This window comes from Paramisgurnus dabryanus, chromosome 18 (genome assembly GCF_030506205.2).
Source record: "Paramisgurnus dabryanus chromosome 18, PD_genome_1.1, whole genome shotgun sequence".
Taxonomy (NCBI): Eukaryota; Metazoa; Chordata; class Actinopteri; order Cypriniformes; family Cobitidae; genus Paramisgurnus; species Paramisgurnus dabryanus.
Window position 1 is genome coordinate 24,602,983 of NC_133354.1, and position 23,703 is coordinate 24,626,685.

The 23,703-nt window shown below is 37.2% G+C and overlaps 1 protein-coding gene across 1 annotated transcript in view; it reads left to right on the forward strand.

Moving 5' to 3' along the window:
• The first annotated feature begins 1,584 nt into the window (after positions 1 to 1,584).
• Positions 1,585 to 23,703, forward strand: part of unc119a2 (unc-119 lipid binding chaperone a2) — a 28,091-nt gene continuing 5,972 nt past the window's right edge. Inside the window, 2 exon segments of the mRNA XM_065287436.2 lie at positions 1,585 to 2,013; positions 20,893 to 21,006. Coding sequence (XP_065143508.1) covers positions 1,719 to 2,013; positions 20,893 to 21,006 — 409 coding nt within the window. The 5' untranslated portion in view covers positions 1,585 to 1,718.

Genomic DNA, 23,703 nt, shown 5'->3' on the forward strand with positions numbered 1-23,703 from the left:
CTTTCAGTACAGAACTCACTCTAATATAGAACGTTGCCCCCTAATGGCAACTATTCATATAGCACACTATTTAGTTGCATATATAACACTATACAAAATACATTTCTTTCACTGTAAAAATAACAATAATGATATTGAGAATTCATTCAAAAGTACGTTACCTTCGACACCTTCTGTATGACGCGGGTTACATGACGTCATCACCACCGCAACTTTTTCAGGATCAATCATTAAAAACATTCATAATGTTTGTGATAAATGCCCTTTTTGTAAAACATCACTTAAAGATATTAAACATTTATTTTTGTATTGCCCTTTTTCTATTTCATTTTGGACTGACTTCAAAATAGGTATTCCTACAATAGAAATTCCCAGTATTAGAATTTAGAACCTCATGACATTTTACTTTGTTTCCAAAACCCATATTTTTCTGGAAAAAAATATATAATTAAATTATTTTGTCGACGTTTTATATGCATAATACACAAATAAAAGAAACCCTCCTATATTACCTTTTATAAGACCCCGCAGTATACTTTGAAACCATTTCAAACATGAGATCACAAAACAAAACGTTTTCGAAAATATCTATAACTACTTTGATTCATAAACTTTTATTTTTGTATTCGTTTGTATTTTTCATTTTATACTTGTTATTCTCCGATTTACCCATTTTGAGCTGTATTTACAATGCTTTGTTTTCATCGTTTTTTATTGCATTATACTTGAAATGTCTGTATTTGAACTAAATAATAAAATAAAAAAATCATTAAAAAACTAATTATTATTTTAAAGATAAAAATGTATCTAAAAGTAATGTTATTTTTATAAAAATGGTACAGCAAATGTTTTGGCTGTATAAAGGCATGTACGTGTATGATAAAACACTCACCATATAATTATTAAATGAAGTAAAAACGGTTTAATAAACTTCTTTTAAGTGACATTAATCAATTAAGCAAAACAAACACCATTTTATCCAAAAAACATTTATTCAGTAATTTTACAATAATTTTTTTTAAACGTCAATTGAAGTTGTCATCAAAGGCTTGTGTTCTTGTGTTCAAAACTCATTCCTTCGAACAGAAGCCATCAAACTCTCTATCTAAATAGAACGCATAGTGACCCCCTTCATGGCGAACCGCGCGAAACCTGTGGCTTTGCAAATGGCTTTGTATCACAAAGTCTAACAACACTGAGAGCACAGAACGGACATCGACATAAATCGCCGACTCGGATGTCTTCGATGCAAATGCAGTCATTAATTTTTCTCACTGTAACGTATCTGTCAACAACAATTAAATAATCCCCGAAGCTGAAAAGACGTCAAGCAAAGAGACCATCAAATTATATCGCACATGTATTATATCCATCTTCTTCTTTCCTTCAAAAGAAAATTACGATTTCATTTTAGCTAAAGGAAATGACGTATAACTATGGTTACGGCTGATTGGCCAAAGCAGTTGCCCGGAGGAAGCTCCTTTGACCAATGAGAAACCTCTTAGCACGCCCCTACCTCTTGCTACGCCCCTACCTCTTGCCACGCCCATTGCTCCAAGCTGCAGCTACCCCTGTCTCACGCAGACAGACGTTGAGAGAACGGTAGGATTTAAATACCATAAGCGGGCGACCTGCTCAGCCCTTCGGGTGCGGGAGGGTGACTGTTTTGTGTCTTTGCTAGACCGGGAGAGCAGGGGGAGGAGGAGGAGGAACGGATAATGAGCTATTCTTGTACCAGCACAGGCAAGAGCCAGGACCCATCGAGCTCTAAGAAGTCCGGCGGCGTTAATCCCGCTAGTTGCAGCGGCGGCGGAGACACCGGCAAAGGAAACAACAGCCTCAGCATCCACGGCGGCAGACCGAACTCGAAGCCCGATTCAACCGAGGCCATGAAAGTCAAGAAGGGCTGCAACGCGACAAATGTCGGGGTACCCGTAACAACAGAAGAAGAGCTGCTCGCGAACAAAACGATCACCCCTGAAGATGTGCTGGGTTTGCAGAAGATCACAGAAAGTAAGTGCTCGAGCCTTCGTATCGCACTCGGTTTTTTCCGTCATACATCGCTAAGCTATTGAATAATTTGCGACGCAGGAGGCTGATTCAGGCTTTTTAGGCATGCCGAGAAAACACAGACTGTTATGTTTATGAACACTTAGATATTATATTTGGCCAAATAAAAATCAGTAATTTAAAGAAACGTGCTTAATAATCGGATGACAAAGGCAGTGTATCTCAAGCATCAGTGTTTACCATCAACATTTCAACCTAATGACGTCTAAACATTACAATACTGTATAAAGTATACAGATTTGGGTTATGTATACTACTACAATTGAAGTATAAAAGACAAGTATATGGCGTACACAATGAGTTCCCAAGGATCAACTATAATTAACCTCTTCAGATTGTTTCGCTTTGCAGACCTAAGCATGGTTAGGTAACAGGTGGCAAATAAGCCCTCTGTTTTTAATCACTGTTTTTAAAGGCCTTAAGCTTATACAACATATTCAGTGAGACTTAATAAAGAGGCCACATAAAAAGTTTAAATGTGAATCAATTAGATTTTTTTATAGCAACTGTAGACAGAACTGTGCATCTTCTCTGCTTGGTTTATTATGTGAAAAAGGGTTAATCTGAATCAGCAGTCACTGATAATTGTATTGTTGTACATATACATGACTAATGTTACTGTAGCTCAGTTGCGTAGAGCATTGTGTTACCAGTGCGAAAGGTCCTGGTTTCGAACCAACAGACTTTGAATGATAGCGTCTTCCAAAGAAATGTAATGTAAATGCACACAGTGTTAATCAAATGAGTTTACCTTGCACTTCCTCATGCATACATTTACTCTTGTTATGTCCCTCACTTGGCATTGATCTCTTTATTTTTTTTTATATGCAAACACATCATCCTTCTTTGCTGTGTATACTTCTTACTTTGAGTCAAGAGCAACTTGGCTTGGGAGACAGTTTTTGCAGCATCCCTCCTCCACCCCATCACCACACTCTCAGCTAGTATATCATCCCAGTTAAGGGTTCGGGGTAATATTCCGAACTCTGAGCCCTTCCGGTCACTCAACACTCCAAATATGCTTTATTTTAAATCCGATTACATGCAAACTTGTGAACACTCTAAGAAACTCAGTTTCTATTGTGCATTAACAAGTGCAGTATTGTGGAGTTTAGATTCGATTTGAACCCGCTCAACTAATGCACTTGCATAATATCACCTGCTTTGAAGGATTTGACTATATATGCTGTCGTGTTGGGCCTCTATAAACATTTGAAAAACGCAACCCACACAAATCAACAAACCTATGCTTTGCTCTTTTTCCTCATGACATATTTATCTTGGTTGGTTGCTCATCGCACAGATCTAACATCAGTTCTGTTTAAACATGTAATGTTAGTTCTGTCAGATCCTGTGAGTTCTTCTTATCTGTCAGCATTTGAAGCCCTCTAACTGCTCTACTGTGCTCTAAAGTGGCTGTTTAAAGTTAAGATTTCTTTTATATGTATAAAGGCCAGCTTGCACCAATGAAGATAATTACAAAGATAAAGTTTTAAACATCTTTATAAAATAATTAGTTCCAGTCCTTGATTCTGATTGGTCAATAGCTGTGGTGGTAATTCACACGATTCTGTGTATCTCTGTGCAGTAGACCTGGGACGATTAATCGTGTGATTTTGCGTGCTATGCTTCTCAATGAATTACGGTGAAATGCTGCTACATCCAAAAGCCAGAGGGCGCTCTTGTGCAGACACTCAATATGCGCTGCAGAAAAAGGACCATTTACACTTGAGCTGTGTTCCAATTCAAAGGCTGCGACCTTCTATTTTAAGACCAATTGCGTCACAGCAGCGCGACTTGAGGCTAGTAAGGCTGTCCCAATTCAAACTAAGGGTGCTTAGAATGAAGCCTCAAAATGCGTCCTTATTTCTCCGCGCTGTTAAGGATAGAACGAATGGATCCTTAACAGCCGAGGATATCCCAAGAGTCATTGCGCGTCTGCAACTGCTGCATATAACGGCTGGATATTCTAAAATAAACAATTAAAACCTTTATTAAATAAAAGTGTATTTATCAAAAAAATTTTTCTTGTCACTGTTTTAGTATTATAAGTTATGTTTTGTGTACATATTATTCTTTTTATGTTGCGTATATTTCTAAGGTTGATTGATTTGATATACTGTTGAATAGTTTAATCTACATCAATGTGTCATATTTTCTAAAAGAAATTAATATTTTTCTGATTACATATTTATTTTAATAAGTCAGAAACGTCTCGGCTGTTTTCTGCTGACAGGCGCAGTGGGCGCTACAACTCAAACTCACAGTGATTTCAGATAAGGACTTCCTAGCCGTAATACATGAAAGAGCTGTGCATAATATCACCTTTGCGACTTGATTCAGACAAGTATTATTAATATGATAGCGATTAATCGTCCCAGGCCTACAGCATCCTCAGCAATGTAAACGTGACACATTCTGTTGCTGTTCTCAGTCGTTCAAGGACTATTTCTTCCAGGGGAAGAAAGGCCTTTAGTGATTTAACGTAATAAAAGCTTTGTTGATACATATTTTTACTTTAATGTTTGCATTGTGTGGTAACCGTTTTATAAATGCAATAGGATAGTCGAGGTTAGTGCTGTATTATGAATAAGTCACGGCTCGGCTTCCACGATACAGCACGGCCTCACGTACGATTAGCGAATTCCATACGCCTCTGGATGGTTAAAACAACATCTACCATCATTCCACTCTTCTTCAGAACGTCATTAAAGGAGGGGGGCATGATTTTTGAAAAACACTTTGGAAAAGGGAGTCGGGCCTAAAACACACTTGTAGCCAATTAGCAATTAGGGGCGTGTCAATTAACCGACATTGTTGCCTGGGTTGCGTATGTGTGGGGCAGGCCTATCAAAAGAAGGTCCAGATTCTATTGGGCTAGGGGCGTGTTTGTTTAGGTGATATCAAATGTCAACATTAGCTTTCAGAGATCATGCACCCCGCCTTTAAGGTTCGCCTTTAATTTGAAATAGCAACTCTAGTGGTGAAAATCTTACATATTGTGGCTTTAAGGGCTGAACAGTTAGGTCTTTTAATTCTTTTGCTAAATTATAGTTAAGCGTAAAAATAATTGCATTTTTTTCAAAGACCCATTATCATTATTTGCGAACAGCTGATAGCATTTAAAAATGTTGTTGGCACCAATTGTACCATGAGCTAATACATTATTTCCCAACCCAGTCCTATGTGGCACAATGGCACCCCTCCCAGGATGTTTTACATGTCTCCCTGTATAAAACACTTGATTTATCTCATCAGCTTGTTAGTGTTAATTAGGAGGAGACATCTCCAATATTCTGGGAGGAAGCTGATGAGCTGAATCAGGTGTTTCATCCTGGGAGGGGTGCCACAAAGGACTGGGTTGGGAAACATTGAACTAATGCATTGCTTGCTTATAGTAATTGCTGAGGCACATGTTGACATTTAACCATGTAACCGGTTTGAAAAACATCAGATTTGAGATGGGATGGTGGAACATCTTTGTAAACGCCTTATTAGTCTCTTGGAGAATTAAACTTCACCTCACTGTGCCTCTTAGTAACAAATTTTAAGATGTTAAGAGTTGTAATTCATTCATATGATTCATGAATTCATCAACATTTAAACTTTGGATCATTTCATCATCTGTTCACTCTTAACATCCTGTCCTTTCTCAGAAATTGCATTTAATTATGCCTTGTCTGATGTTTCAGTGAAGTCATCTCCAAATTGCTGTGTATTGAATAACATCTCTTCACTACTAAAGCTTTGACACATGATAATGAGTTTGTGTACTGTCAGCACTGTGAAAGGTCGGAGGATGTTGAATGACATTTTTTGGTTGTTTAAGCATGACTCTTAAATTACAATCACCCATGTTAGTTTATGATACCGTTAGGTAGGCCTATCAACAACAAACATGTAAGACAGGGGCTATTTTTCCATTCACATAAATCATTTGCATGTGAGATGAGTCTCTTGCTTTGGTAATTTTTAGGTTAAAAAAGGAAAGTGACACTTTCTGTTTTGATTGTGATAGTGAAATTTTTCCAATAATTCAAATTCATTCTGTCATGCAGACCTTTTATGATCTTAGCTGCTCTCTGTTGTACAATAAAAGTGGATGGTACCAAGGGATGTCAAGCTCCCAAAAGGACAAGACGTACAAGTTAAGCATTATATACTATGGGTGGGGGGATAATGGATCACACAGGAGTCACTATCTTCTAGCAATTTGTATCAATTCACAAATGTCACTTTATAAATGTTAGTTAATATAATAACATGGTGCTGGGTGATAATTCGATAACGATTACTATCACAATATAATTTAAAAAAAATCTTTCCAAAATTTCCAAAAAAGAAAAACAAACAAAGGAAATTAGGTGTCGTTTCCATCAAGTTTTTAGAGCGAATGTCAGTGGTATTGGTAACCTAGTAACCAACATAAACGAAACAAGGCACGCTTGGAAAGTTAAGAAAGGACTACATGGTAGTCACGATGGGGCAAGTTATTCATTTATTACCAGTGCAGCTTGTAATTGCCAAACTAAATGCTGTGCAAAGAAGAAGGAATGTAGCATTTTTGATGCAGGCACTAGCAGCAAGGGCATTAAGACGACGTTGTGATATTGATTTTACTACTAATATTCTAATCTCCATTCTACTTCAATTGATCACTTGTTTGGAAAGTAGTTGTCATGTTCTGAGTAAAAAAAAAACATTTTTAAACCATAATTAACTGTCTGGTTTTTACAACTTAAAAAAATCTGCCTTTAAATTGGACAGAAATAAAGATTTGTCATTTATCATGATAATTATCGATATTGACGGATACGAAAAACAAGTGTGTGAATTTTTTGGCCACATTGCCCAGCCTTATAATAACGTGTTGCTGTCTGAACAAAAAAGGCACAAGTTTACTGCGAAAGTGGTGCAGCACCCTGACAGATTAGAAAACGCACAACCTAACTGCTACCCCAATGAATTAAACATGATGATGTGTTTATCACTGTGGAAATGTTTTTAAATTGTACAAAATGGGATACTGTTCAATACTGTTATTTTCAGTTTCTTGAGACGTATCGATGATGTATTGGTCACACGTCTTTGCGCGAATGAATTCACACGTCAGAGTTCACCAAACAGAGAAATGTGCTGAAAAGCATAATTTTTCACATGAACTTGTGTTTCCGGTCTGCTGCATTTGCATGCATATGAATGAAAGTCTTATGTGACCTCATGTGCATTATAAAGACAGGTTTTCACTCGTGTGCCTAGTTTCCATTCCCCCCTTATTTTGTATTGTTAAAATACTCATATTTCAGTCAGTTGAATTAGATTTTTCTTTACAGTCCTTAAGTCTTACACCAATCTAATGGTTTCGGTTATTCAGGCTGTGTCTTTCAACAAATTATACATAGCTCTTTTAAAGCACCTTTTTGCAATAGAATTTTTTTTTAAAGGTCCCGTTTTTCATGCGGTTTTGATCTTTGATTGTGTTTACGGTGCGCAATAAAACATGTGTTAATGTTTCACGTGTAAAAAAACGTAAAAGTATTTTTTACACAATTTACTCTATAGCGTTGTTTTCACTCTCCTAAAAACGGGCTGATGTCTTCCTTGTTTTGTGAAGTCCCTCCTTCAGAAATGCGTATAGAGTTCTCATTGTGTAGTTTATTTAGTATGTTGTGATTTAACAGCAGCTTAGCTTAGCAGAGCCGTTTGAGCCAAAGCTGGTGACTGACGTATTCATGTGGGCGGAGTTTAGTCAGAAACTCTTATTTTGACGTCATTCAATCAGGAAGTAGAGGGCTGTAGTCCAAGCCGTCTGTAGGCTTTGAAAGGGGACTTCTGTTAAAGTAAATATATCGCTTAGCAGTGAACTTTGAGCTTGCATTTTATTATTTTTATTATTTATAACAGCAACATTACACACTTAACTAAAGTTTGAAAAATGGAATAAGGAAAAACCGGACCTTTAAACCATGACAATAAATTAGTAGACTGAATGAATACACATAGTAACAGTTTGGTGTTGGATGTGAGTTATGAGGATTTGTGCTTCAGTCAGATGTTAATTTTATAACTTTCTGGTGGATTTAATAACTAATGACTGGATTCAGTAAATGATTCATACAGATAACCCTTAAGTATTTTAATGTATTCATTAAAAAATATCTCTGAGTCATTTGTGTGTGATGTTGACATAAGTGGTTGGGCTATATGTTTGCTGTTGCATGTAGACAGTGAAGACGGCCATTAAGAAACCCCACTCAACTGTAACCATGCACCTTTGGATTTCTATTTATATATAGACATTTTCAATAGTAACAACATAAACAATAAGCTTTTGTGGCACAAATTTTACTTCAGGTATACTTTCAAAAGAATCAGTAACAACAGAGTCATTTTAGAGTAGTTTATTTCGGATAACAAGCAAAATAAACAACAACTAGATTTAGTTCAAATCGTATCAAAAGCTACACTAAGCTAATGTTACTGTTTAAAATTAAAGGAATAGTCTACTCATTTTCAATATTAAACTATGTTATTACCTTAACTAAGAAGAGTTGATACATCCCTCTATCATCTTAGTGCGTGCACGTAAGCGCTGGGGCGCGCTGCGACACTTCGATAGCATTTAGCTTAGCCCCATTCATTCAATGGTACCACTCAGAGATAAAGTTAGAAGTGACCAAACACATCAACGTTTTTCCTATTTAAGACGAGTAGTTATACGAGCAAGTTTGATGGTACAAAATAAAACGTAGCGCTTTTCTAAGCGGATTTAAAAGAGGAACTATATTGTATTGCGGAACAGCACTTTTGGGAGTACTTCAACTCGCCTAAAAAGTCCGCTCCCCTTCTCCCTCTCATAATGGGAGAGGGAGGGTGTTACTGCGCCGAGTCGAAGTACTCCCAAAAGTGCTGTTCCGCCATACAATATAGTTCCTCTTTTAAATCCGCTTAGAAAAGCGCTACGTTTTATTTTGTACCACCAAACTTGCTCGTATAACTACTAGTCTTAAATAGGAAAAACGTTGATGTGTTTGGTCACTTCTAACTAGGGATGCACCGATACCACTTTTTTGGAATACGAGTACGGGTACGAGTACCTGCATTTCAGTACTTGCCGATACCGATACGGAGTACTTAATAAAAAACATGATTTAAATTTACAGGTAACAGCCTTAGTCATATAATTTAACAAAAAAAAGGGACTAGTTTTCCAGTTTGTTGTAAACTCTGCCTCTTTGGACAACACAAAAGGCATTAACCCCTTACACGCCGCTCAAACATAGACATTTCTCAGACCGTGGTATCGATCCCTGGTATCGGGGGACTTTTAACGAGTACGAGTACTTTAGAAAATGTGGTATCGAGGCCGATACCAGTATCGGTGCATCCCTACTTCTAACTTTATCTCTGATTGGTACCATTGAATGAATGGGGCTAAGCTAAATGCTATCGAAGTGTCGCAGCGCGCTCCAGCGCTTACGTGCACGCACACAGATGACAGAGGGATGTATCAACAATTCTTAGTTAAGGTAATAACATAGTTTAATATTGAAAATGAGTAGACTATTCCTTTAATGTATACAATGTTAACTACAGATCAGGTGCCAAATGTCCCTTCACATAGCGATGATCCATGATCGCGTCTACCCTCATCTTTAGGAAACAAAAACATTTCGCCGCTGCCCGATGAAACTCACGTATGTCCAAAACGGTTACTTTTCATGAAGTGAAAAAACTCAGTATTTCAAAAGCAGTTGAATACCATGTATGACAACGCTACGGCATCTTTACATGTAACCATATTCTTGCCAGTGTAATGATGTAATCTACATTTGACCAAAATTGAGTTTAAATGGACATACGTGCATATTTTACAGTAACGGTGGTCGATACGCGTTCTTCCGATCATTAATTAGAATGGCCAAGTCGCGTTTTATATTGAGAGATGAATACGCTCAGTTTATTAAATACGCTTAGTTTATTTAATATTAATTATACATTTATTAAATGTCTCTTGCAAACTATAAAGGGACAATGAATCAATACAATGACATGATAATGCTAGACAGATACTTACTGTAATTTTGTCACTCCTAGACGTACGTCTGGCGTCAGGGGGGAAACGTTTACCTCGATGAAGGAAAGTCATTTTCTCACCAGGCTATGTTTATTCGGCTATCCAGTGCTGAGCTTTGATGAAACTTCACGAGACCGGCGAGATGCTTCCACAGGGCGGGAGATATGCGGCGTGATTGACAGCTTTGACACCAAATGGATATACATGAAAATCAACTTTTCATTGGCCATTTAGATATGTGAAGCATACTGTATACGGAAATGAACCTGGACATTCAATCCGTCGAAAAATCTAAAAATCGGCAAAATAGACACATGGTTTTCATCAGACAGCGACAATTTGTTATTTTCAGCAAGGGATTTGTTCCAGAGTATAGTTTAGCCACTAGCCAGAACATGAAACAAACAGACACCGGAAGTTAAGTTCAGTCCAGATGCGTAACTGCGATGACGACACGTGTCTTCTTTAATACTTAATGGTATCTGTATGAATCATTAACTGATGGCTGCATTATCGGTCAATCCGAAATTACAAAACCGATTTCTGATAATGGGAAAATGCTTAAATATTGGGGAAAATATCTGAAAATATCATTCGATCTCTAATTATGTTTGACAAGTTTATTATTTTTTAAATGCATGTTATAAACCACTGAACTCACAGTGATTTTAGATTAATAAGATTTACTGATCAAAGAGCCCTAATACATGAAAGAACTGTGCATAATTTCGCCTATGTGACTCAGAATAGATATAAGACCGGTAGTCCTTTGTGGTTCAAGCGTAATATGGTACTAGTGCTAGTACACCCTCACTAATTCACTAATCATGCCTTTAAATTCATTTATTGTTAAACTGTCAAGATTCAGTGAACTTTATGAGAATACAATGACACAATTTTAAAGAGACACTACACTTTTTTTATGCATTTAACACCTAAAGAAATAAATTTAATAAAAATATTTTTATAGAATATAAAATTGCACTCATGTGCGCTTTTGTCTCTAATTTTAGCTTTGATTTAAATGAATGGATGACATTCAACAGCACATCTCACCCTTACCTTTACCTTTGCTTTCCAGTATCTGCTTTTACTGTCGTTTCCTGTGTCTAAATCTGCACCTGTAAACTCCAGATGGCTAATCTGCCAAGCTTAATGTGCTAAAAATGGACACCGCTTCTTTGCAACCAAGTATCCTTAGTAGTCTGACCCTTCAGCGCCTTTAGTACTGTAATATGTGACATACAGTTAAATACAATACTGTGGTGATCAAGTGATTTGCGTACTTTTGCATAGAAAATATTTGCTGTACATCTTTATGGACATTTATAGTCATTGTATTTGACTTCAACAGTCTAAAGTACATTTTATAGCTTACATAGATTTGGTGTCTGGGATCAGTAAACACTTTATACATCTTATATTAAGCATTGATATTATGCACATAGTGAAGGAGTTCACAACATAACTCAGAACGGCCGGTGTCTGACATACAGTTGGTGGTTTCCTGTCACACTTTTTCTCACTGTAGAGTCTTTATAGGTCGCTGTGTTTGACACGTGGCTTTAAGTGGACAAGCCTCACTTGACGCTTTCACTGCTTGATACTGATGCAGGCCGATCCAGGGTCACATACAAACCGCCAAAGGCACGGTGGTCATGTTTGTGCTGGCCGTGATGCAAATTTCTCGACCGGGCATTTGCTATACTGAGCCTAAATCATCCAGACATGCTTGTTATTTTGTGACCTCTATCAGGTTTCTCTTTATGTCATGTTCACGATTGTTTGCGTGCAAAGATGAGAACATCAAGTACTTTTGGGGTTTTCGCCGCATGTTTTTACATCCTGTTCATGTTTATGTGCACTCAAGTGTTGCAAGATGGTGCTAAACGGTTAAGTCTTTCAAAATGACTTTATCGAATAAGTCATCTAGTAATGATTTCAATTCAGATGTCAGGAAATGATTGCAAGCTACGGCTTGCAAAAGACATCATGCACGGGGCTGAGGAATATGTCACAATATGCACAAGCGTTTATTTTCATGTTGAAGAGTCCTAATTTGGTTTGATATTAGATGTCTGCATTAGTGAACCAGATTCATGTATTTTAAGGCTGAATGGTTTCTTATTTATTTTAGGCTTATTGTGTTGTGAATTAGCTGTTTTTTCTGTAATTTATTTGATTAAGAGAATATTATAGTATATAAATATACCCACAATTTAAAACTAAAATATGTTGTTTCTGAAAGTCAGTAAATACTGATGCCCTATTTTTACTGCGTCATGTTTAGTTTTCATCACTGTATCTGATTTCAACACAACCTCATGGCAATTCGTACATTGTTTACGTGTATTATAATTTATATTAATTCGTATGACCTCATTCGTATGTTTTGTACGCTTTGCTTTCGCCCCTGACATTGGGGTTTAATCATTGGGTTACACTTTACTTAAAGGGGTGATCATAAGACTGACATGACACTTTCATAATCATGACATGACACGCTTCATGAACATGAAGGAGATTTTATGCAGGTATATGGCAACTGCCATTAAGTGTCATTTGTTAAATTATGTCATTTTTAATGTAAAGATGACATTGTTTGAGTTGTCATTTTTATGACAACTTGACTTTACCAAGTCAACATAACTTGTCATAAATCTATCATAAACATGACATGGCAGATGAATTATCAAAATTAAGAAACTACCTAGCTTTATGGGTTAACATTACATTAAACTGTCATGTGGTTTTGACATTGGGTGTCATGATGTAATTATAATTTTGTCTGACCACTTTTTACAGCTGATACAAACTGTCATTAAAATATCATTGAGTGTCAATACTCTGTCAAATAGTTTTATAATAGAATCATAAACATTTTTCTTGACCTCAACTCGAGTGGTATTAATTAAATTTGTCATTAAAATGTCATTAAGTGTTAATACTCTGTCATATAGTTTTATAACAGCTTCATGAATATTCTTCATTTCAGATTTTTGTTTCCTCCAGGTGTTGGAGAAATAAAACCAATCATCCAATAATAATAATAATAATTAATAAAATTATATTTTATTGCATTTGGAAACAGATTTACCTAAAATTAAATTAAAACTGTACAATGGTGGGTTAAGGCATGCAGCTTTTGGTCCATATCGCTGCAAAAACTTTAATTTAATGTTAATTAATTCAAATTAATTACACTTTTTTTTGTTTAGTTTTTCTTCTTCTTGAGAAGAACAAGTTCTGTTAATTGTCAGTTTTTTATGTATTGTGCACATACATAAATCTAAATGTTTTTTGGTAACACTCTAAAATAAGGTTCATTAGTTAACATTAGTTAATGTATTAACTAATCTTTGTTAATGTTGGTTAATAGAAATAAAGCTTTTCATTGTTTGTTCATGTTCGTTCACAGTGCATTAACTAACGTTTACAAGATTTTAATAAAGTATTAGTAGTTGTTGAAATTAACATTAACAAAGATTAATAAATGCTGTATAAGTGCAGTTCCATATTAGGTCATGTTAACTAATGTAGTCAACTAAGGAACCTTATTGTAAAGTGTTACCTATTTTTTGATATGTCTGTTTATTAATAATGACTACATGCTACATGTCCAAACTCACGGTAGATAATTGAGGTCGTCCAATCAGATGCTTCTCGATGTTCTACAGTGTAAGCGTAAGAACAGAGGAGACCGAGCATTTTCGGTGGCAGCGCTTAAATTATGAAAGTTATATTGTCTTCTTAATGTCAAGTTGTTGTCATAAAGACATCTCAAACAATGTCATATTTGCATTAAAAATGACATAATTGAGTCAATGACACTTAATGACAGTTGTCATAAATTTGCATAAAATCTCCTTCATGTTCATGACACGTGTCATGTCATGATTATGAAGGTGTCATGTCAGTCTTATGAACACCACTTTAAGTAAAATTTTACCCATTATTGTTTTCTTTATAATAATCATACATTTTTCTACGATTTACATTGTTAGCCAACTCATATAATATGTATGAATTCTCGTGAAATAAGGCTGGGTAGTTAATATTAGTCAATGAAACTTTAACAAATGCATTTTCGATCTGTCGATTACCATGAGTTTTATTTAGTCAGGCATAATTATTATTAGACATAATTTACAGATTATTGACTGTGTACACACTTTTCAAACTGTAATATAAATCTGCATTGCTTTCATAAACACCATGTCTCAGACCACATGCACTAACCGCTAGCTGTAAAGGTCACGTAACACACGCTGTTTCTGCTTATCTCTTGTTAATCTTGAGTCTTTCGTTTTAACAGATTTATCAAAGACAGATCAGGTAACCCTACTTTACGAAAAAATCAGAGGTCCTGGAGGTGTACCGCGAGTCACGAGCAAGCAACACACACCAAACATTATCTCACTATCTCTGGATAACTTATGATTCACTACATGCTCGTGTCGTTTACATTATATGCACTTACGCGCCGATTGCCAACCAAACACAGACATTTGATGCAGTTTTACTTTCCGCCCACAACTCATGACCCGGTTGTTTATATCACTGGAACTTTCCTATTTCAGTGAAATCCAGTATTAAGTAAACATATATACATGCTGCTACTATTGCCTCCCTATGACATTTCTCATGTTTTCTAATCTTTGGGAAAAGCGTCTGCTAAATGTAATGTAATGTTACGTATGAATATCTCATGTTTGAAAGACATTTCTAAAGTGTCTTATCCACTGTGAAAGATGTCCTGACCCATACACACACACCTGCTACCCTGTGAATTACCTCATTGTTCTGGGCGATCTGCCTGAAAGTGGATTACACTCCACCTATTATTAATGTACTACCACGCACACATTCCTATACACACTCACATAGACTCTCTATCTCATCTCTCTTGTACAAAATGCTGGCGTAGATTTCTAGCCAGATGGAGTGATGAGGTGGTGAGTTCATTTATGTGATACTTTATTTGTGGTCGGGTGGCAGTCAATGTTGTGCACAAATGAACTCATGTTTCAAGGTGTCAGTTTTTATATAGCACGATACTGAGGAATAAGATCAGAGCAATAATCCTTATTAGTTTTGCTGTCATTCACCAAACAGATTATTTAATAGCTTTATGATGAGTCATTGTTATTGATGTATGATGAGTTATTGTAAACACCTCTCTGTGAATGAATCTACACTCTAAAAATTTCCGGGTTATTTTTGACCCATAATGGGTTAATATTGAACAGAACGCATGCTGGGTTAAAATTGACCAAATTTTGGGTTGTGTTATGCAGCCATGGGGTATAACCCAGCAGTTGGGTCAATTTTAAGCCATTATGGTGTCAGACGGGCCGGTCTGAGTATTTCACAATTTGCTCAGTTACTGGGATTTTCACACACAACCATTTCTAGGGTTTAAAAAAGAATGGTGTGAAAAGGGAAAAACATCCAGGATGTGGCAGTCCTGTGGCTGAAAATGCTTTGTTGATGCTAGAGGTCAGAGGAGAATGGGCCGACTGATTCAAGCTGATAGAAGAGCAACTTTGACTGAAATAACCACTCGTTACAACCGAGGTATGCAGCAAAGCATTTGGGAAGCTGCAACGCGCACAACCTTGAGGCGGATGGGCTACAACAGCAGGAGACCCCACGGGGTACCACTCATCTCCACTACAAATAGGAAAAAGATGATACAATTTGCACGAGCTCATCAAAATTGAACAGTTGTAGACTGGAGAAATGTTGTCTGGTCTGATGATGAGTCTTGATTTCTGTTGAGACATTCAGATAGTAGAGTCAGAATTTGTCGTAAACAGAATGAGAACATGGATCGGTCATGCCTTGTTATTCACGATTGACATTTACATTTTTTTACATAACATGTACGAAATACACAAAATTATGTTGTTTTTAGCAATGAAGTAGGTGCCCTTTATAAAAACCACATAGACATATAAACAACAATAACCTTCATAAGGACTTTAGGAATGGAAAGATTTTTATAAAGGTTAATGCCACAGAAGATAACTTTATTTTTTAACTTTAAATTATTTGTAAAGATAACCTAAGTGCATAATAGGTTGCATTTAAGGTCGCCTTGAGATCACCCATGTGTCCACTGCTTAAAACAACTCCACTGACAAAAACACTGATCTGCTGTCTTCATGTTTGCATGATGGGTGATTTGGCATGCTCTTCTGAATTATTATTTAAGAGCTCAAGCATGCTTTTGTCTGCTCTGTGAGAGTTTAAGACTGTTAAAAAAACAGTTTTGGTTGGATGGGGTCTGGTTGCGGGCTGTGTTTGGTCAGTGTTGCCGTTACGTCACAGAGAGGTACATAGAAACCTGCCTTTCCCTTAAATCCCCTGATCGCCTCCCATTCACCCCAGAGTTGCTAAAGCCGCTTATAGGGCCTAATCTGAGCCCTGGGCTTGTTGAAGAGCACATGTACTGTGAGTTGGGCTTTATTTGATACTTTTGCTACATGGGGGATATTCCCATTCTAGTTAGCATTTGATTGGACAAAAACTTGGGAAATTTCTACTTGCAAATAGAGTGCCGCAGGGATGACATATTTTTGTAGGCCAAGCCGGAAGTTAGCGGGAGACTGGTTCTCTCGCAAAAAAGCCCATTCATTTTTCCCAAAGACTTTTGGATTAGTGCAAAAAACAAGCTCTGTGTTTAACGAAAGTTCATCTTTTCAGATGAATATGATTTTTGAAGTGTAAGTGCGTTGTTTAACAGAAATATTAAAAGACGAATTTTGACTTAAAAATGAATAAAACTTGTGTTCATTTGTGAAGACCCAGGATACACTGCACGGTTTTTGGCTATCCCTGACGAAAGATTGCCATTGTGTGTTTGCTGCTTACGACCTGCATACTGGTATTTGTTTACCACTAGCGCATGGTGGAAGTTGAAGCTAACGTGTGACGCAGCCATCGAAGCTGCGGTGTCATCATCGTACAGTCTACACATGCTTGCCGTATCCAAGTTCTAACTATCCATTTCGCACAGTGTGATAAGGTAAGGATCTTATAGGAGTACAAAAATCCTGCAATTTGTCCCGGGCTAAACTTCCGGGTTAACCTACAAAAATACGTCATCCCTGCGGTACTCTATTTAAAAATTGTTATAATGTAATAATGTGCATTTAAAGTGATTGGTCAGAATAAAGTAAATGCTAAATTAATTTTTCAATATATGCAGAAATTATTAGGGGTCAAGCCCAGAATGGGCGAAGACCCCTATTGTATCCGTTAGTTTTCTTATTATTCTTTCCGGCTTCTTCTTCCGCCATTGCGTCTAGGGCAGCCCATAGCGCAGCGTACATGGGAAAGTTATGAAATTTGGCACGCTTCTAAAGGACTGTCCAAAAAGTCTCCACAGCAAATTTGGAGTCTCTATATCAAACCCGCTAGCGCCACCAACAGTCCAAAGTTGCACTTACGTTTTTGCTTATAACTTCTGATCCGTAAGGCCTACAAACAAAATTATTGTTTCTTCTGATTCATCGACTCAAGACGATTCGAATGGATAATCATTTTCCATCATGAACATTTTACGCCATTTTGAATTATTCGTAAAACCTACTTTTGCGAACTCGTCCTAGAGCTTTTGCCTGATTGTCAAGAAAATCGATATGTATCATCTATAGACCCTCAATGCAAAAAGTTATGGAATTCATAACGATTCGCTTACCCAATTCCATATACCATGTCAACGAATTTTATGTAGAGCACAAAAAAATGGATTGGAGGCTTCACCAAAGTTATGCGTATTGACAAAACACTTGGTACATGTGATGGCAGTCAGGAACTGAGGGTGCATGCACAGTTTCGTTGCAGAGCCACCTAGTGGTCATACAAATGTATTACACGCCTATAACTTTAGCTGCGGTCGAAGTATTTTGATGTTACTTGTTTCCTTGGAGTCCTGAATAGTTGCCAAGGCCAACGCTACCAAACATGCCAGGATTCGCCATACGGTTAGCCCTGCGCAGCAAAAAATTCCTTAAAAAACATGCGCGAATACCTCCGCGAGCGTTGTTCCGATCGACTCGAAAACACCATAGGAAGAACATTACATTCCTTCTGAACAAAAAACTCTATTGGAGATTTTAGAAAAATTTTGATCAGAAATAGCAGAAAATTGCAAAAAATGAAAAATTCTTCGCAACGAAAATAGATTTTTTCACCAGATTTGATACGCTGATGTATAACCACAGTCTGAGGTTACACAAAAAAAATTATGCTTGCACCACTAGTTGGCCTCATAATTAAACAAAACCTTTGATATCAAGCAACCCTATGGTCATACAACTGTTTCTTCACTAAACTAAAGTGTGTAGTCATAAAACTAACTAGATGTGACACAGTTATTACCTGAGGTTGCATGCACAATTTTGTCATTGCGCCACCTAGTGGTTTTGAGAGAGAGATTTCTTTTTTCTAAAACTACTGCAACAGTACATCTAAAACCTTAAGTCATCATGGATTATTCCTTTCATGGCTTGGAGTATAATCATTGGTGGATGCCAAATCACTCCCTAGCAACCAATGAGAATACCTTATCAACCATTTTTGCAAGAGCTTTATCTCTGCATCAGAACATCGTAGAGACGTTGGGGTGGGCTCTTTTGACTCATTAGCACCACTGTAACATTTTGTGACCCGAGTATTGTCTCGGTCTCCTCTCCACTAATAAGCTGGTGTGTGGTGGGCGTTCTGGCGCAATATGGCTGCCGTCGCATCATCCAGGTGGATGCTGCACATTGGTGGTGGTTGAGGAGATTCCCCCATTCATATGTAAAGCGCTTTGAGCACTGAAAAAGCGCTATATAAATGTAACTAATTATTAATTAATTAATTATTGCCACTGCAAGCACCACTCACATAATTTTCTTCAGAGATCTAGCATTACATGATTCTCAATAGGAGTGAGACGATTGCAATGACGATTGCAATGGGCAAGAACATAGATTGTTTTTGTTGATCTATTTTGCATTTTTCTCATCTGAAATCATAAGGTTTCCTTAGGTTCTTTAAACTGTTCATTCAAACTATTTCATTCTGTGCCTTTTTTTAGCTTGACCCAGGTAATTGCTGCTTGCAGCTCTATTGTTATTTTTGTGTTTATTATGCTTTTACTGCCATAGAGAATTTTCAAGCAAGCTTAATATTTTTTTTTCTACTGCACAAATAATGTGTTCATTATAAATTATATCCTCAGCATTCTCAAGTACAATACTGTATATATTCATACATTTTTGCGATTGATCTTAAGCCATTATGTGTGATTTTTTTTACATTTTCACACTTTGCAATATATCACAGATCCACTATTATTTCGGTATATGTATAAATCTCATATCAGAAGTTTTCTGACTTGAATCAAAAGCAGCAATGTAACAACATAAATGCACACTATTGGTTAATACGGTGCTTTCTCTAAACAATTATTTAGTGTTAGAGATGTAAAATTAGATTCGTGGATGTCCAATGCAAACTGAATCACAATATTCAGCCCTAAAGTCACTCTCCCGGGTGTCTGCTTAGGAAATCGGAAAACAAACTCTGAATATTAATGCTAGCGACTGTGCATCTTAATAAAAAGCTCATTTGCAATTGAAATGTCATTGTTGTGTAAGCACTCTGATGTGAATTGCATCTGATGTTTCTGTTCACATTATTGTTTGCACTTGTATTGTACCGCTGAACAAAGAAGGGAATCATTTCAGACGTTTTATTCTCTCCAGATTAGTTCAAGTGGTGTTTATTTAAAGATGACACAGGATTGATCACAGTTTCAAAGGTTACAGTATCGATCAGGTTGTTGAAGATGCATCATGCACAACATGCATATTTCTGCACACTCTAAAACAGGAAATTGTAAGTCACAGTACTTAAGCTAAAATATGAATTGATAACCTTGCTCTGTGTAAAACAAAATTGCTTGTGTTTAATATTCTCTGTTTGTATAAGACTCAAAGTGTTTGTCAAATAACAGCCCACATGCATTCTGACAACTCTTATAAATTCCCAAGATTCACCTGTAGAGCAACAAACGTTAACATTATTGTCTGTTTATGCACCAGTTTCTGTGAGCTGTGCAAACTGTGCCCCCTTAAAAAAAAATGGTGCATGCTGAAATATTTACGTGTTTGTATACATTTTATATTATTAAACAATTTATATATATATATATGGTGTAAACAAAATCTTTTATTCTGCAAACGATTAGTCGCGATTAATCGTTATGCAGCCCTAATGGTTACAGGGATTACTGATGCAAAAATAACTCGTACATGTAAGTGCATGTGTGTTTAAAGGGTAAGTGTGAACAGTCAAGGTCCCTGCCAAAAGAGACACATCCTGACTGTTATTTACCTGATATAGATGATAAAATGGCCAAATAATATACTATACCTACTCTGAGGCATCGGGACCTGAATGTACTAATCATTTCATCAACATTGAACTACACAGTACTTTTGTTTGTAGTCACTACGCTCATATTGTTCACTTTAACTTGTATATGTACAGGATATAATGTAGCCACACTACAGCTGCTTAATGTCAAAATGATGCTGTGGTGGACAGATTGACATTTAGAACACTGACATGCACAAAACTTCCAAGAACCATTATATAACTTTTGTAATAAGTTATTATGGTAAGAAACCATCTGCCATGAACATAAATATGCAAATTTAACTCATTGTGTTTGTGTTTGTCTGCAGATTATCTGTGTAGTCCAGAAGACAATGTATACAACATTGACTTCACAAGGTTCAAGATCAGGGACATGGAGACAGGGACGGTTCTCTTTGAGATCACCAAACCCCCGTCCACAGGTGAGAGATACAGCTTGATACTGTCTAGGCATTGTATATCTGAATGTGTACCTGTAAAGTAGATCACGTTGAACCGGGCTTCGTGTGGTCATAAATGCATCCATTATTAATGTAATGCAGTGATACTTGATGCTCATGTATCAGATGTCTGTTGTTTTCTTATAACGGTGTATGTTGCCAGGAGGTTTACATACCTGGAAAACTCTGAACCACGTGAATAGCAAAGGCTCATGATATTTGACTTGCAAAAATACTTACATGCATCCGAAACCGCCTACTTCCAGAGTATGTAGTAGTAGTAGTAGTAGGCGATGCGAGTAGTATGTCTGAATTCATAGTATTCTTAAAACAGTACCTGGATGTCCTACTACTTTTGGCATGATCACTCAATGGACACTTTACTGCCCCTTGAGCCCCCAGGAGAGGAGTTATCCAATGAAGAGGAAGGAGAGGCGTTGTCATACTCAAAAACATCCAAAAGCCGTAACAGGGCTCTATTCAAATACAAATGCACCCAACTGCGCTGGTTTAACGTCATTCCAGTTAACTAATAACTTGTTATGATGACTTATGACATGTGATGTATCAACATGGCGGATGTAGTATGTCCGAATTTATTCATACTATCCATATTCATACTCTGTAGCAGTGGTTCTCTAAGTTTTTCTGCGTGCGGCCCCCCTTGTATACGGTGCATTCTTTCGCAGCCCCCCCAAAGAAAATTTATGACAAAAACGGTTCTAAAATGTAATATTTTAATTAAACAAAACATATTAAATTATACAAAGTAGTGATGTAGGTTAGTAGGCTTATTTTTATTTTTAATTACACAAAATCTATGATAAATTAATGTATTTTATAAAATATCATAAAACTGGGGCCCACTTGGCACCGTCTCGCGGCCCCCCTATAGTACCTACTGTCTGCGATTTCAGACTCTGGGTTAGACTTTCCTTTTAGAGAAAGTTTTTATTTCCTGTTGACTATTTTAATGATTCATTGTTTCACTTGTATTTGTTTTTGGTGGTAATTTTACAGGTGACATATCATGAAAATCTCACTTTTTCCATGTTTAAGTGGGTCCCCAGTGTTTGAGGCTGTTAACACTTGGCATTAACATGCGTTTTCGTCGATCGGATCACAAGTGGACGACGTTAATGCCAGGTGTAAACGGTGTTCAAAAAGTTTTGAACTCGTCCACTTTCGACCACTTTCAACCACATTCAGAGGTAGTCGAAACCACTTTCGATTGGATCGCTTTGGAGTTGCGGAACGCATATGTGGTTGAATGTGTTCGAACAGCCACAAGCGACCGCCTTCTCTCCGCCCATTTATCTAATCTGAGGTATTAAACACAAGTTTTACGGCTTTTTTTGACTTCTGGCGTGAACATACGGTGAACAGCACTATTTTTAGCCTTTCATTGATAAAACTAAAGCGGCTGATCTCCGTAGTTTCGTTTTGAAAGCGTGTGAAAGTTGCGCGATCTTATTTCATCAATTGCGCTGAAAATTCAGAGAAAGCTCTAACATACACACGTACAAAACTCTGTGCAGCATGTATACTTGCTAAACAAGCAGTGGACTCTGACTTAATATTAGTTTGCGTCCATATAAACTCATCATTACTCCCGCTCGCGTTTGAATGACAGCAGAGAGACTCGCCCACCGTCTCACAGACCGCCCCCTCACAGTATTCAGGACAGATGCGGTCGAAAGTGGACAAAAGAGACGGATTTAAATACCAGGTGTAAATGTAATGTGTCTCTCTCGTCCACTTGTGATCCGATCGATGAAAACACATCTTAATACCAAGTTTAAACAGCCTCTTTGTATCAACCTAGAACACATAAAAAAAGATCAACCCAGTAACGTAGTTTTGATAAACCATTCTCCACAAGCATAAAAAATAATAGGTAATTGAAATTTGGCTCCCCTTGTGATGTCAGAAGGGGATCTTATTATAATCGGATTATCTGCACTATCCAACCTCGGCACTGCCTTAGGGGCTGTTTACACTTGGTGTTAAGATGTGTTTTCATCGATCGGATCACAAGTGGACGAGAGAGACACATTACGTTTACACCTGGTATTTAAATCCGACTCTTTTGTCCACTTTCGACAGCTTCTGTCCTGAATACTGTGAGGGGAAGGTCCGTAAGACGGTGGGCGAGTCTCTCTGCTGTCATTCAAACGCGAGCGCGAGTAATTATGAGTTTATATGGACTAATATTATGTCGTAGTCCACTGCTTGTTTAGCAAGTAAACATGCTGCACAGAGTTTTGTACGTGTATATTTTAGAGCTTTCTCTGAATTTTCAGCGCAATTGATGAAATAGGATCGCGCAACTTTCACGCTTTCAAAACGAAACTACGGAGATCAGCCGCTTTAGATTTATCAATGAAAGGCTAAAAATAGCGCTGTTCACCGTATGTTCACGCCAGAAGTTGAAAAAACACGTAAAACTTGTGTTAAATACCCCAGATTAGATAAATGGGCGGAGGGAAGGCGGTCGCGTGTGGCTGTTCAAACACATTCAACCACATATGCGTTCCGCAACTCCAAAGTGATCCAATCGAAAGTGGTTTCGACTACCTCTGGATGTGGTTAAAAGTGGTCGAAAGTGGACACATTCAAAACGTTTTGAACACCGTTTACACCTGGCATTAACGTCGTCCACTTGTGATCCGATCGACG